The following is a 13,879-nucleotide window of genomic DNA, read 5'->3' on the forward strand; positions in this document are numbered from 1 at the left end:
CAAATATTTGGTTGTGTGCCGGCACGCACTCGCCAGTTCGTTCCTTTTGTTCAGGGTGCCCGCTCAGGGTGTACATATGATGTAAAATCGGCGAGTGCGTGCCGGCACACAACCAAATATTTGATAAAGCATGCTTGAACCATCAACTCTGGTTTAACAAGTATGATCCAACTAGCTCGCAACTTTCCGCGCCGTCGAAGGAGCCCATCGTTACATTCTTGACCCATGTGCATGCTTCTTGTTCCATGGAGTGTCGTCGTTGAACAATAGGGATTGCTTGGTGTGAAAAATAATATTTCTATCTTCCGCGGAGATGTCGGCATAGGAAGCTGCGAAAGATAGGGCGTCGTTGAGGAGCTTGTGGGAAATAGACGGGTAGAAATTTACAATATCAAAGGCGATGAACGAGTGGTGATCTTTTTCAGGGATGTTGTTGAACCATACATTCTTTCTGGAGTACACTGCATTGCACCATTCAACCTTACGGTTTGAATTTAAAGATCAGATTTTAGATCAGATATAGGGTGCTTTCCATTATGCCAAACCGACCGGTCAGAGATAAGTGGGAATACCGAAGGAAAATGGAACGACATTTTCCGATTAAACCGGGCCAACCAGTAGGAATGGCTCTTGCCACTTTTTATTCCTTTTCCGAATTCCCTAATTAGGGCAAAGAACCGGTTTGTCAAAAATGGAACAGCGAATTTCGGTCGGAACATTCCAACCGAAATAAGTGGGCCACCTCCAGAGGTGATCCTGAATATTCTGGTCGGAAGAAACCGAAACGGACCTTTCCATTTGATTTCCGACCGAAATGTCCGGAATCTTTGGCATGATGGAAAGCACCCATAATTAACACTTTTTTCACCCACCAGTGCTCTCCTTTTTGGCCGTCAGCTAGCTTTTTATTTCTAAGATAATTCATTGGATCTATCGTTCAAAGGCTCAATCAAGGATTTTGTTGCAGGGCTGAGAGTATAGCACACAATGCTGGAGTTCAGGGGCCGATAATTGGGATTTTGTAATTAACCATTCAAAGGCCTTTTTTTCGGATCCTCAGATTACAATGGTATTGTGAGCTAGAAAACGACTTTGTTCAAGGCTTTGATTTGAGATTTTGTTACGACCTCACTTTTTTCCACATCACTTTGTATTACCCTAGGGGCCTATACCTATTTCATCATTAATTTTATTGTTTTTATTTGTTAGTTTGATTGCATTGGTAATTTTTTTTTTAGCCTATTTAAGACTTTTTCATAGAGAGATTTTCTATTCCAAGTATTTTTAGCCCTGTACATGTAACACCTTTTACTGAAGAAACCCGAAGGGCGAAACGTCTAATAAAGTGTTTGTCAACTGAAGATGTTCGCTGTTTGCTCTTTTTACACAAACTATAATCCTGGGACGTTTGTTGCTGAACACGTGATCCCTAGCTCTGACTATTTATAATGTTTAAAAACATGTTTCAAAATAGTGTTATTGATTATATTGTTGTTTTTATTATGTTTGCTTTTTTTTTGAAGTCCTTCAAAGCGTCGCAAGTATGTTTCCTTGGCAGGGGCCAGTCAAGCATAGAGAAAAACATTCATTCGCATTTTCTACTTCATTTAAGTGATTTTTTCACTTGTTTATCATTTATTGCAGAATTCTCTAGTTCGCATTGCTATCAAAATACATGAAATGAAGTTGCATACTATTTGGCGAGTAACAGTTTCTAATTCAAAGAAAAATTTCCCTGATCCACGACGTCCATTTTCACAAAACTACGAAAACAAGTCGAGGTGGTGATTTCAGAAGGCAGTGCCATATACTCGGGCGTCGAAGCAGAATAATTGGATCTCAGTCATTCAATATTCCTTTCAGTTTTTTCCGAGTTATTCATTATTGATTATTTAATTTTTTTCGAGATTAATATTTTGGAATTCCCTATTCTTTAACGGAAACCTTAAAATTCTTTATTCCGAATTTTCGAACGCTGAATATTCTTTTATTCCTTTTCTTTTTTAATTTAAGCGTTATTCATTATTTCGCTTCCAACCTCGAACAACAGTACTCTACCAGGCAGAATGTAAACTTCAAAAACCCATTTTAAATAATTCAGAAAACATTTTTTTAAAAAAATCCACTTTCGAATTACGATTACAAAAAAAAAAAACAGTAATTGCCTCTCTTTCCGGCACCAGTCCCGCAGGACACAGCACGCCAGTCCAATATTATAACTAAATAAGAACAATGGATCAAGGGTTGATGGTATTGTTTGTATTGTGAAACTTGGCTGTTCGCGTTCCATAAAATTATTTTTGGGGTTAATTAATGATGATTCACATTTGACCGGACTTACGCGAGGATTTAAGAGAACGCGTCTCTCTTGCGTTTTGAAATTGACGAGTGTGAAATTAATGAAGCTTCGAACTTTAAGGCTGCGTGTGGCCATCGCCGCAATTGTTTTGTGGATTTTTGTGATTGTAGCTCATGTCTGCATTGTAAGTCAGCTTAAAGACTTCTCTACAGATGCCATGTTTAAATCGATGCTGCCGCAAGAGCTACTTTTATTTCAAGAATCAGGAAAACTGTTGAGTGACGACCAAGTGGTCGACGTTCGGGTTACCGACGTTCGTCGTTCACTTGTAGGACTTAACCATCATATATGGAAAGGGAACTGCGTCCGAAAAATCGAGACGCTTTGCAATTTTCCAATGTTTCCGAAAGCGCCGGATCAACGAAAAGTGATTTATCGAACAGAAATTACTGAACCAAAAAATGCTACAACAGATGGACATCGCTTCATTGGTTTCCTGATTCCATATACCTCTGGTGAATATAATTTTGCCGTAGCATCTAATGGTATTGCTGAAGTTTGGTTAAGCGACAGCGAGAACTGGAAAATGGCGAAACAAATCGCCTTTGTCAGGCCTTTGCATCAAAATTCTGCAAGTTTTAAACAGTGGGACTTCAACGTTTCTAGGACGCAGATTTCCTCTGGAATTCATTTGAAAGCCAGCGTTAGATATTACATAGAGATGTCGTATACCTTTGGTACCCAGAATACAGTAGAGAATTTTGTTCAAGTTGCCTGGAAAAGGTCCCAAGAATCCAACTTCTCTGTCATCGAGGGACGCTCGTTATCGCTGTATACGAATGACAGTGAACTAGCAAAGTACAAAATATTTGACGATAAATTGCCAGACGCTGCGTCGTGTGATTCAAAGATTGAAAAAGGCTATTATAACACACACATGTCAATAGATACCACGATACCTTATTTACAGCACACAGCAGTAAACCAGGCGTTACTATTGTGCCAATATCAACCAAGTTATGTCTTAGATTGTTCAAATTTGACGAGTTTCAAACAGTACGATGGAGTGAAGAGGCATGTGCAGAGAACCTACGCATACCCGTTTCCGGTTGTCGACGGCAGCATACGACTGAGGAGAGGTTCTAATTTTTATTACGAATTCCCTTTGGATGAAGAAGAGGCTTTGTCAATTGTTTCTAAATACATGGAGGCACTTGAAACGACCTATTTCGGGTGAGTTTGCACCCAAGCAGTCGTATCTATCACTCACTCACTCACTCACTCACTTACTCACAAGAGTCCTTGTGAAAGAATTCTAAGGTATTTGCGCGAATTTGTATAGGTAATCAACCGAGGCAATAATTTCACGCGCGTTTTGTCGAAAATCTAATAATTTTCCGAGCCTTTAAGCGAAGGAAATTATTTGATTTTGGACAAAACGCAAGTGAAATTGTTCCCTAATTTCACGAGTATACCATTTGGTTAATTATTAATTTTGGCACAGTAAGAAAAGTTGCCATGGTAATAGACCAATTTCGATATATTAAGTAATGGTCCGGCTAAAAAGCAGGCAGAAAAACAATAGCCCGCGGCAATAGCGTCGGTTAGTTAAAATGTGCCAACATTTTTAATCAAATTAAGTTCGGCTGTTCCCATTGGTGTAAGCAGCTAAAAGCGCGAAATTTGAATTTCAATGAAAAATGTAATCGACTTGCCGTCTAAAAAATTAGATTCTGTTTCGTAGAACAAATCATTATGCCTTCAAAAACTATGTTTGTAAATATCGTCAAGATTCTATGCGCCATTTGATTGGCGCATAGAACAATGCCCAAATTTGGCCGAGAGACAGAGATCAAGGGCATGGGGAAGAAGAAATCCAAAAAAGGCTTTTTTTTCATTTCTTTCTCATCTTTTTTCGACACTTTCCGATATTAGCCAATCAGATGCCTCGATTGGAGTGAAATTAAAAATTAATATTTCGCAGCTTCTAAGTACTTTTGCCGCTGGGCTGCCTGCTTCTTAGCCGGACCATTACTTAAAATTCAGTGCAAAACAAAAGATATCATCTCGAGGCTCTGGGGAATAAACTCGTACCAATTCTTATATTTATTCCCCAGAATCTCGAGATGATGCCTTTTGTTTTGAACAGAATTTTAATATATCGAAAGTGGTCTATTTGTCACCCATGTTATTAGAACAGCAGTCATGGGTGACAAATTAAGCCCTGGCCAAGCTAACGAACAAAATTGGATTCAACGCTCCAACTTTGGTCGATCCAACATTGTTCAACGGTTTGGCCACCCATGTTGGAAAACGTTCGTCCCACGTTTTTTGTTCGATCAACTGTTGGATGGAGTTTGCTTTTGATCAACATTGTGATCAACAGTTCTGCTCGATCCAACAATGTTGCAGTGTTTTGCCGCTCTTCCAACAAAGTTGTATCCTGAACAGAGTCACGTTCGCGCTGCTAGCCAATCACGAATCGCTACCTTATTTTCAAGCCCAAGGTCAATATTGACCTTGGGATTTTGCGTTGAAATTTTGTGTTGAAATTTGACCTTGGGATTCAAAATGAGTTCAAATAAAAAATACAAATAATTAATTCAAAAATGGGTTCAAACAAAACTTACAACACAAAATTTTTTCTATATATTTTTCAAAAAATTCAAACAAAGAAACAAATAATAAATCCAATAATGCAATCCGATATGTTTTTAAGGTAATTCCTTAGTATTGCATTGCGCATCCCTACTGCGCACGATTTTTGCGTCATTAGCGCGCGCACATGAGCACGTGCGCATACAAAACGTAAGAGATTTCGCTCAAACTAAACCCGATGGCGAAATAAATGCTCCTTTTCTCTCAAACGAGCACGGTGCCCCCCGATTTTTTTTTCAGGTATTTGCTAGGAACAGTCTAATAAAGAACATATTTGAAGAGGAAAAAAAGTTTGATAGTAGAACATGAATTTTTTTTGGAAAACAGTTCCGTACTGGGTGTATTTTACCCAAGGCGAGGACTTCAAGCTAACCACGGAACTGTCCCAAAAAGTGCACTATTCCCACAACCAGGGAATCAAAATCGGCGTAAATGAAGCATTACTGCTTATGTAAATAAAAGAAGCTTTATTTTCAAAATAAAATTTTGTGTCTTTGAAGTAACCAAGACTTAATTCTGTATGAAGGTGATTGGAATTTTTAACGCGAAAACAGTAAAAGTACCCCATTTTACGAGCCTGCTGACGCGTAAACAAGCACGGTGACCCCATTTTTTTATTGCATTTTTTAATGTTCAATTCATATCATAAATGTTAATTAATGTTGGTTTGGATGTTAATTTCAACAGTTTTTTTTCATCCGTGACGAGCCTTACATCGACTCTTTTCCGCATATTCTCCATTGTTTTCCAATTACACTGTTGTTCATAAGTTTGAAGAAATATTTTTAAAAAGTATTTTTGGCACTAGTTCTTTTCTGAGTATTAAAGTCACTATACTACTTCATCCACGGTGACTGCTCAAACTCAAGTACTCTGTGAACTTTAGTGACTTTTAATCCAAGATCAGTATATAATTGAAGATTTCTATAATGAAGAACATATTTATCTTTGAGTTTTAGGGTTGGAATCAGTTTGTGAACAAGACCAGTTGATACATTGAATTTATTGGCTATTTCCTGACAATAATTAGAAAGCATATCTTTGTTAACTTTAATTTTTTCAGGAGCTAATGAATAGATAATCATTTTGTAAATTATGCAATTTTTTTGGATACTCAAGATCAACTTCCAATATCAATCCTTTAGTGCTGTCTTTTTTATACTTAGCTAAATCTAAATTAGTAATCTGTTTTTCTGTCATCCATTTGAAATTACCAGTTGGTAAATACTGACACATGCTATGACCATATAAATTATTACAATCTCTAAATACATGATATACTTTGAAGGCGCATTTTCATCGTATGTTTTCATGTATTTATTATTTGCTTTTGAATATCGGTGTGGAATATAACTAATGCCTCCTCGAAGTCCTGTTTCAATGAATTGAAACATGTTAATGTCAGTCATTAGCTCTAATTTGATATCAGTCATCTTTAACATCGCATTCCATGACAAACCAGGACTAGTAAAATAATGAGCTGGATCTAATTTATAATATTCTAAGCATGTTTTTCTAACGTTTTCAACACATCAGCTAACAAAAGTATATCAGATTTTAGATATAAGTCGTGATATTCACCCGTCGATTTTAAGCTGAAAGTATTCCATACATTTTGGGAATTATTGTATTGATCATCTGTAATATGCTCGTCGTTTAAAATGCTATAGAACTTATCTTTTGTTGGTAGATCTAATTCATTAAATGTATCAAAGCAGTCCATGTGATCAGGAGGATAGACTCCTTTTTTTCATAAGCTGAAACTGTTCCTTTTTTTAATTCTTCTCAGTTTTGTGTATTTTAATGCTTCATCAGGTAAATTACTTACTAATTCATCAAGACTTGAACTCATAAATAGGCAATTTTCACGATGGCGTCTACAACTACCACAATTCAGTTTGCTTTTCTTTTCATATTTAAATTTTGTATTCCCAGTGGAGTAAAAATAACAATAGCTCTAATTAACATGAGACAAGCGAAACCTGAAGGTTCTGGTACTTGTAGTCAAATGGGCGTCATCATGCAAATGTCCTATTTAAAGCTGTCAATAAATGTTAAATGATTGCCAAGCATGAAAGCCATATACTTTTCCATTTGGAATAGCATTAATATTCATTTGACATTCTTCTCCTTTCTTATTTTTTTGTGTGTTTTTTAGCTATTTCACCAATATTTTGCATTATAAAATGTGAATCATAACCACGTAAGTTGTGAAAGATGACTGGTATTTTATCAGTGAGTCTAAAATTAAGATTACAATCTTGATGAGCAGAACCTCTATATTTTCCAGTAATGTGACAATTGCGTCTTACTATAATATCTTTGTGAATGTATTTCTTATTACAAATGTGGCATTTATCAGCATTTTTGACGTTTTTCTCATCTTCTTTGGTCATTTTTAATTGCTTGTTGAATTTGTATTTCAGGATATTTTTACAATATTTTACTTCTTAAAGCATTTTTTGCATAAATTTGTATAGAGCATTTTCACCTCTATAAATTTGAACTGATTAGGTGTATTTATCATCATAACAACAAACAACTTTATAGCCAAAACCACAATCAGTATGTTTTTGATAAGCTTCAGTCAGTGTATGGTTTATCATTGTTAGGCTTACAGCCTTGAACTTTTTCTGTTATTGCTTTAAAATCTGCATATATTACAAACGGAACTGATATTTGCTTATGAAAATTAATGAAAATTATTGAACTTTACTTTTAAACCTTTTTCAGGCACTACGGTAACGGTACTACTGGCTGTCAACTGAACATGTTTTCGACTGTTCCACCAGATGAACTCTTGATCATGAGTATCATTGGCTCAACTACTCCCAAGTCCTGTGATTTAGATCCTGTTCCTGGTCATGTACTTAAATGTCTGTTTCCTTCTATTCTCCCAGTAATACATAAGATTGTTAATCTTTCCTTGGAAACTGGTCGGCTGCCTGGAATACTTAAACAAGCTATACTTAAGCCATTGATCAAAAAGTCCTCTCTGGATTCGAACGACTTCAAGAACTATAGGCCTATTTATAATCTTTGTTTCATATCCAAAACTATTGAAAAATGTGTCGCTAAACAGCTGATTCAACACTTAGATAATTATGACCTTGGTGAAACATACCAATCAGCCTATAGGAGGAACCATAGTACAGAGACTGCTCTTACTAGAGTCCACAATTTATTTATTTATTTATTTATTTATTTATTTATTTACAGATTCAGTATGCAATGTGCAACACTAGGTGGACAGAACAAAAGGAAACGAAGTCCCCTACAAGGTTAAGCCACCCAATGACATACAATGACATAGCCATGGCAATAGATCAACATAATTCAGTTATTCAAGTACTTCTCGATCTTTCGGCTGCATTTGATACTGTCGATCATGGTATCCTCCTCTCGCGACTGTCCAATCGCTTTGGAATTACTGGAACTGTATTGGAATGGTTTCGATCATATCTTTCTGATCGTACATAGTTTGTGCAGGTTAATGGTGCGTGCTCTGCTTCTCATGTTCTTGAGTTTGGTGTACCGGAGGGATCCGTTCTTGGCCCGTTGTTCTATTCAATAGAACAACAAAGACAAGTCCGAAGTTCTCGTAATATCCTCTTCCTATCAACCTCGGCCACCACTATCTTCTGTTGATATATGTGATGAGACTGTATCCTGCTTCCCCAGTGCACACAATATTGGAGTCATCTTTGATCAGTCCCTTTGTATGGTAGCTCGTGTTAATGCAGTCTGTCTATCGTCCTTTTTCCATGTTCGTAATATTGGTTTCATACGCAAATATCTTACTTATGACGCTGCAAAGATCATTATTCATGCCTTCGTAGTTTCTAAACTTGATTATTGTAATTCTTTATTGTACAGTCTGCCATCCTATCTTATTCGGAAGCTTCAACATGTTCAAAATTCTGCCGCTCGCCCTGTCAACCAGTGTCCAAGATTCTGCCATATTACTCCAGTCCTGAGGGATCTTCACTGGCTTCCTGTCTCCTTTCGTATTGAATTTAAAATTATGTTAATTACTTATAAAGTACTACATGATTGTGCTCCAATCTATATACAAGAACTCCTTGAATTGTATATACCCAGCCGTAATCTCACATCCTCCAATAGGAAGTTATTAGTTTATCCACAAGGGCGTATGAGACCAAATGATGGATTAGCTAAAACATATCGAACATTGCTCAGTTATCAAAAACAATTTAATTTTTTTTTTACAAGTCCAACGATCACTTTGAAAACTTTTCAAGAATTATACGGTATTTTGTATTTTGATTTAACAGCTCAAGAAACTGAAGTTAAAAGTGGATCTGTCAAAATTCAACTAAAATATAGCTTAAATGATAATCCAAATGCAAATTATATGCTCTTTGCAATGGTTTTACATGAAGAAGAACTATTAATTGATGCTGTTACTGGAAGAGCTGTTTTAAGAGCATAATTCATCAAAAAACAAATTTAACTTTCATTACTTTATCACTTCGTATTAAATTTAATATAACTTATTAATATATATTACAAATGAGTTATCAACAATATTCTGTTAAACTTAGCGATAATCAAAAACAAAGATTGGCAAAAGTAATGAAAGATAAATCTCCAATTACTATTCGTTTGTCTCATAAAGAATTAACTGGAAATGATGAACTTATGCTTACAAAAACACAAATAAAACGACTACAAAAAGCGAAAACATTAAACAAAGGTGCTGATATTAAAATATCAAAAAGCCAAATAACAAAAGTTGTAAAACATGGTGGAAATTTGTTTAGTTCTCTCATGCAATTAGGTGCTAAAATGCTACCAATGGCTACAAAATTTGCTTCAGTTGGTGAAACAATGAAAATGCATATACCATATACCAATTGACATGAATGGCTTTGATATTTTAAAAACATTACATTATTTACACTGTTATCTTATCACCAATTTATCAGATAAAACTTTTATTATAAATGGAAAAGAGTTTTACTTCCTAGTGGATCAATAATCAAACAAATTCAACTGAATTATGAAAAACGAAACATTCAAATTTATTATGGGTTTCCATTTGCATTCAACGATTATTTGTATCAGATAAGAATACGCAAAATCAGACGTTTAATATGAATATAACATTACAAAACGGTCATTTTAGAGTCAAACTATTAAACAACGATATACCAAATGAAGAACTTGATATCTTGATTAAATATATTCATTAAAATAATATATACAATATTATAATGACAACTGATCAAAAAATATTCAATTTCAATCATACAAGCAAAAATCTATCAGATGATAAAATTAAAGAAATAAAAGATTTTGGTGTTATAAGAAATCATTTCAACATTACCAAAAATGCATCTATCTACTAATCTTGGTTTAGTTGGATTAGTAGTTATTGGAACAATTTCAGGTGCTGTAACTCTTAATCCTATTATTTTAGGAGCTATTTCAGGAGCCACTGTTCTTTTACAAACATATGCTACTGCAAAAAAAAAATATGATCGTAAATTAGAAAATTGCAGATTTGCTTATACTATTTATTTTGATATATTATCAGAACTCAGAAATAGTTTAAGAAGCGGTGTATTTAATGAAACAATCTTTTTTTAACAAATGTTATATCATAGATAATATTATAATCGATCATTTTCCAACGATTTCAGACAAAATAATGAAAAAATATGATAAAAAATTCATAGTTCAATCAACAAACAAAGCTGATTCCAATATTTCTCATAATTATTCAAAGTCTTTTTGGATTTAGTTACTTTAAGTTCAAAATAAATACCCCATTCAAGAAACAAACGATGAATAATATATTTAACCGAAATAATTCATTTACGTTTTCCATTAACCTGTGACAATATTTTTCAAAAGATGAAATGGGTTTTTTATTATAAAGGCTGATTTCATCGAGAACATTAATAATATGATATTTTCTGATATAAACTGATTTTTTCCTTATCTTACACATATTTTCATAAAAATCAATGTAATTTTATATTTAAATATTTCATTATCAATTAGACCACAGTTAACACAAACTAAACGACTATTTTCTTCAATTATATCAGATTTTTCACAGCAATTACTTTGTTTTGATGTATAATAATGAGATATTTGTTTATAATAAAAAGGGCAAATAATATACTCTTCTAAAAAAATAGGCTCAGAATGTAATTTTTCACAAAAATTTATGAAAATATTTTTTTTAAACATTTACTTTACTCATAAAGGTTACTCATAAGGTTTACCCATAAAGTTTACTCATAAAGTTTACTTACAAAGTTTATCGACAAAACTGTCTTGAATATATTTATTCTTATGAATTTCCTGTTTCCATTTAATTATGCAAATATTTAAACACACTTTATGCATCACCCAAATGTGTAAAATTTCACTCAAATGTACACATTTGTGGAAAAAAATGCGTAACTTTTGATTGGTTAAAAGTCACGGAAAAAGTCGAAACAATGAGATGATTAACTTTCTGTTTATAATGGCACGCTATGGTACTTCTTTTCTGTTCACTTCACTCGCCATAATATTGATTAGCTTTTGCAATTCAAAAGCTGTTTGCAATATTTGCTCCCACTTTTTGGAGTTAAAAAAATTTTTGGAATTAAAGATTTTTATGCTTTGCTTAAATAAAATACAGAATTAAATATAGAATACAAATTTTTGGGTTCATTTCTGATTTATTAAAAACTGTGGGAAAAAACCTTTAGTTTTCAATAATGTCACGCTTTTGTGATTCTTTCATGTTCCATTTGATTATGCAAATATTTAAACATATTGCATTGCAGTATTGGATTTATTATTTGTTGGTTTCTTTGTTTGAATTTTTTGAAAAATATTTGAAAAAATTTTTTGTAATTTTTGTTTGAAGCTATTTTTGAATTAATTATTTGTATTTTTTATTTGAGCTCATTTTGAATCCCAAGGTCAAATTTTAACACAAAATTTCAGCGCAAAATTCTAAGGTCAATATTTAAGTTTGATATAATGCGCTGATACCCTCAACTACTATGCTACTCTCGTGGGTCCTATTTGGAATGAAAAGTTTGATTTCTATTTTCTGCACGCTGTAAAGATTTTATGTATAGGATAGATGAAAACGCTATGATCCCTTAATTTAAAAGCTACTCCAAAAAGCGGGTACATTCTAACCAGCCAATAACGAGAAAACAAACAAACAAAAATACGAACCATACGAGATGAGATTCAAATATTCCATTCAAAAATTATCTTCTTTTCTGCCGAATGTCAACACATTTCTACAAGCCTCCGTACCGGTCGGAAAGTGAAAAGAGTTTGCTTAAGGAGCTTAAGCATCGGCGTTTTTGAGACGCGGACGGAGACCAGAAGTAAGCTGTTTCGCCTTTTAACATGTCTTCACAGTTAAATTTACATTGCTTTTGGGGTCGGCATTTTCCTCCGTTATGGCCTAGGGGGTTTGAGCAACGACATCGATAAACGCCACAAAGCAAGGAGTTTATCGTACAACAAAAAAGCAAGGTGACACACCATAAAACCAATCCGGTGTGGCCAACACAGCTTACAAATCACGCATGCGCGTAATCATTGGTTTAAAAGGGAATATAATCGAGGGGCATGCATTCCAATGCATTTCTTTGCCGTACTCCACAAAACAAGAACGTTAAACCACCAAATTTTGCGTTTTGACGACGTGACTATTCAACAATGAACCATCCACTTTCTATCTTAGTCTTCTATTGTTTTTAAATCTAAGGCATTGTCTCAATTGTTTCGTCTTTTGATTTTGGCTAAGGTAGCGAGCCAAACACATAATACAAAACATTATACGTTGCGAAAGCTGCTACATCACCCTAAAAAAGAGCGCAGCTCCACTGACAAAGAGGGGAATGCTTACTGGCTATTGTTTTACTCTTTCAGGCGATACAACTTGGTGTCAATCAAACGTGTCGAGAAAAAAATAGACCTTAAGAAAGGACTGAGATACTTCCTCGAGTTGGTTGTCTCAGATACAATAACTGGGAAAAACTTTATCTTAGCAGAATATGCATTTCAACCAAAGGGGGAAAATGTTCAATTGTTTTATCCTGAGGGCCTGCAATGGAACAGGACTGCGGATGTCTATCTAATCCTTACAGCGAAGAACCTCGGTCGATGGGTCCACCATTTTATCAAGAACGTAGAAAAGATCTTTAAAGAAACTCGGGACGAACATTTACATGTCATTATCTACGATTTTGATAGCCCGGACATAAACTTAGAGCAAGCTTTAAGAGGAACTGTCTTGAAGAACTACCACTATATTAGGAAGCCTGGAAAGTACTCGCGGACGATTTCATACACGGAAGCCATAGCCTCTGTAAAAGACCCTAACGCCATTGTTGTCACCATTGATTTGCATCTTGACTTGGGAAGTCAGTTTATTAACGAAATACGTAAGGTAAGTATAAAGAATGGGGAACAAATGCCAGACAAGTAGCCACACGCCAAACAAATTAGCTTATCACCCAATCACTCCAATTAATCGCTAATGTGCGAAAGTTTAAGTGACTTCCGTCATTTAATTTACCCATAGCTTGCACCATCCTCGCAATTTGCGAGTTTTCCCTGATCTCTTGAACTACGAGAAAACTGGGGATATTCCCAACACCATAGCCTGGGTAGCTAGCTGACCGGGTAATTATTCAAACACGCGCGAGTAAATGGATGGTTGTTTCTTTATGTGTAGGCCGGGAACGACTGCGCATCGGCAAAGCCACCATGCCACTCGAGGTCCATTCGTGAAAAGTACTTTTGACGGTTTGAATTGGGTCACGTGGCATACAGGTGACAAATGTTTGACCTGCAAAAGTCTCCCGGAGGCAAACGCGATGCTTAGGGCCGACACAAGAAAGAAGCTTGTGTAACGATGAAAGAAGTTGG

At 35.0% G+C, this 13,879-nt stretch overlaps 1 protein-coding gene across 4 annotated transcripts in view; it reads left to right on the forward strand.

Annotated features, from left to right (window-relative positions):
* Nucleotides 1–2,237: 2,237 nt before the first annotated feature.
* LOC138013968 (beta-1,4-N-acetylgalactosaminyltransferase 3-like) overlaps nucleotides 2,238–13,879 on the forward strand; it is a 12,658-nt gene continuing 1,016 nt past the window's right edge. For 2 of the 4 annotated variants that reach the window (XM_068860999.1, XM_068861000.1), the window contains exons 1-2: nucleotides 2,238–3,532; nucleotides 12,878–13,397. In XM_068860999.1, coding sequence (XP_068717100.1) covers nucleotides 2,400–3,532; nucleotides 12,878–13,397 — 1,653 coding nt within the window. In that variant the 5' untranslated portion in view covers nucleotides 2,238–2,399. Of the gene's footprint in view, nucleotides 3,533–7,690; nucleotides 7,824–8,176; nucleotides 8,961–12,877; nucleotides 13,398–13,879 lie in introns of those variants that run through there. The other 2 variants (XM_068861002.1, XM_068861001.1) reach the window with 2 other exon arrangements.

This window comes from Montipora capricornis, chromosome 8 (genome assembly GCF_036669925.1).
Source record: "Montipora capricornis isolate CH-2021 chromosome 8, ASM3666992v2, whole genome shotgun sequence".
NCBI lineage: Eukaryota > Metazoa > Cnidaria > Anthozoa > Scleractinia > Acroporidae > Montipora > Montipora capricornis.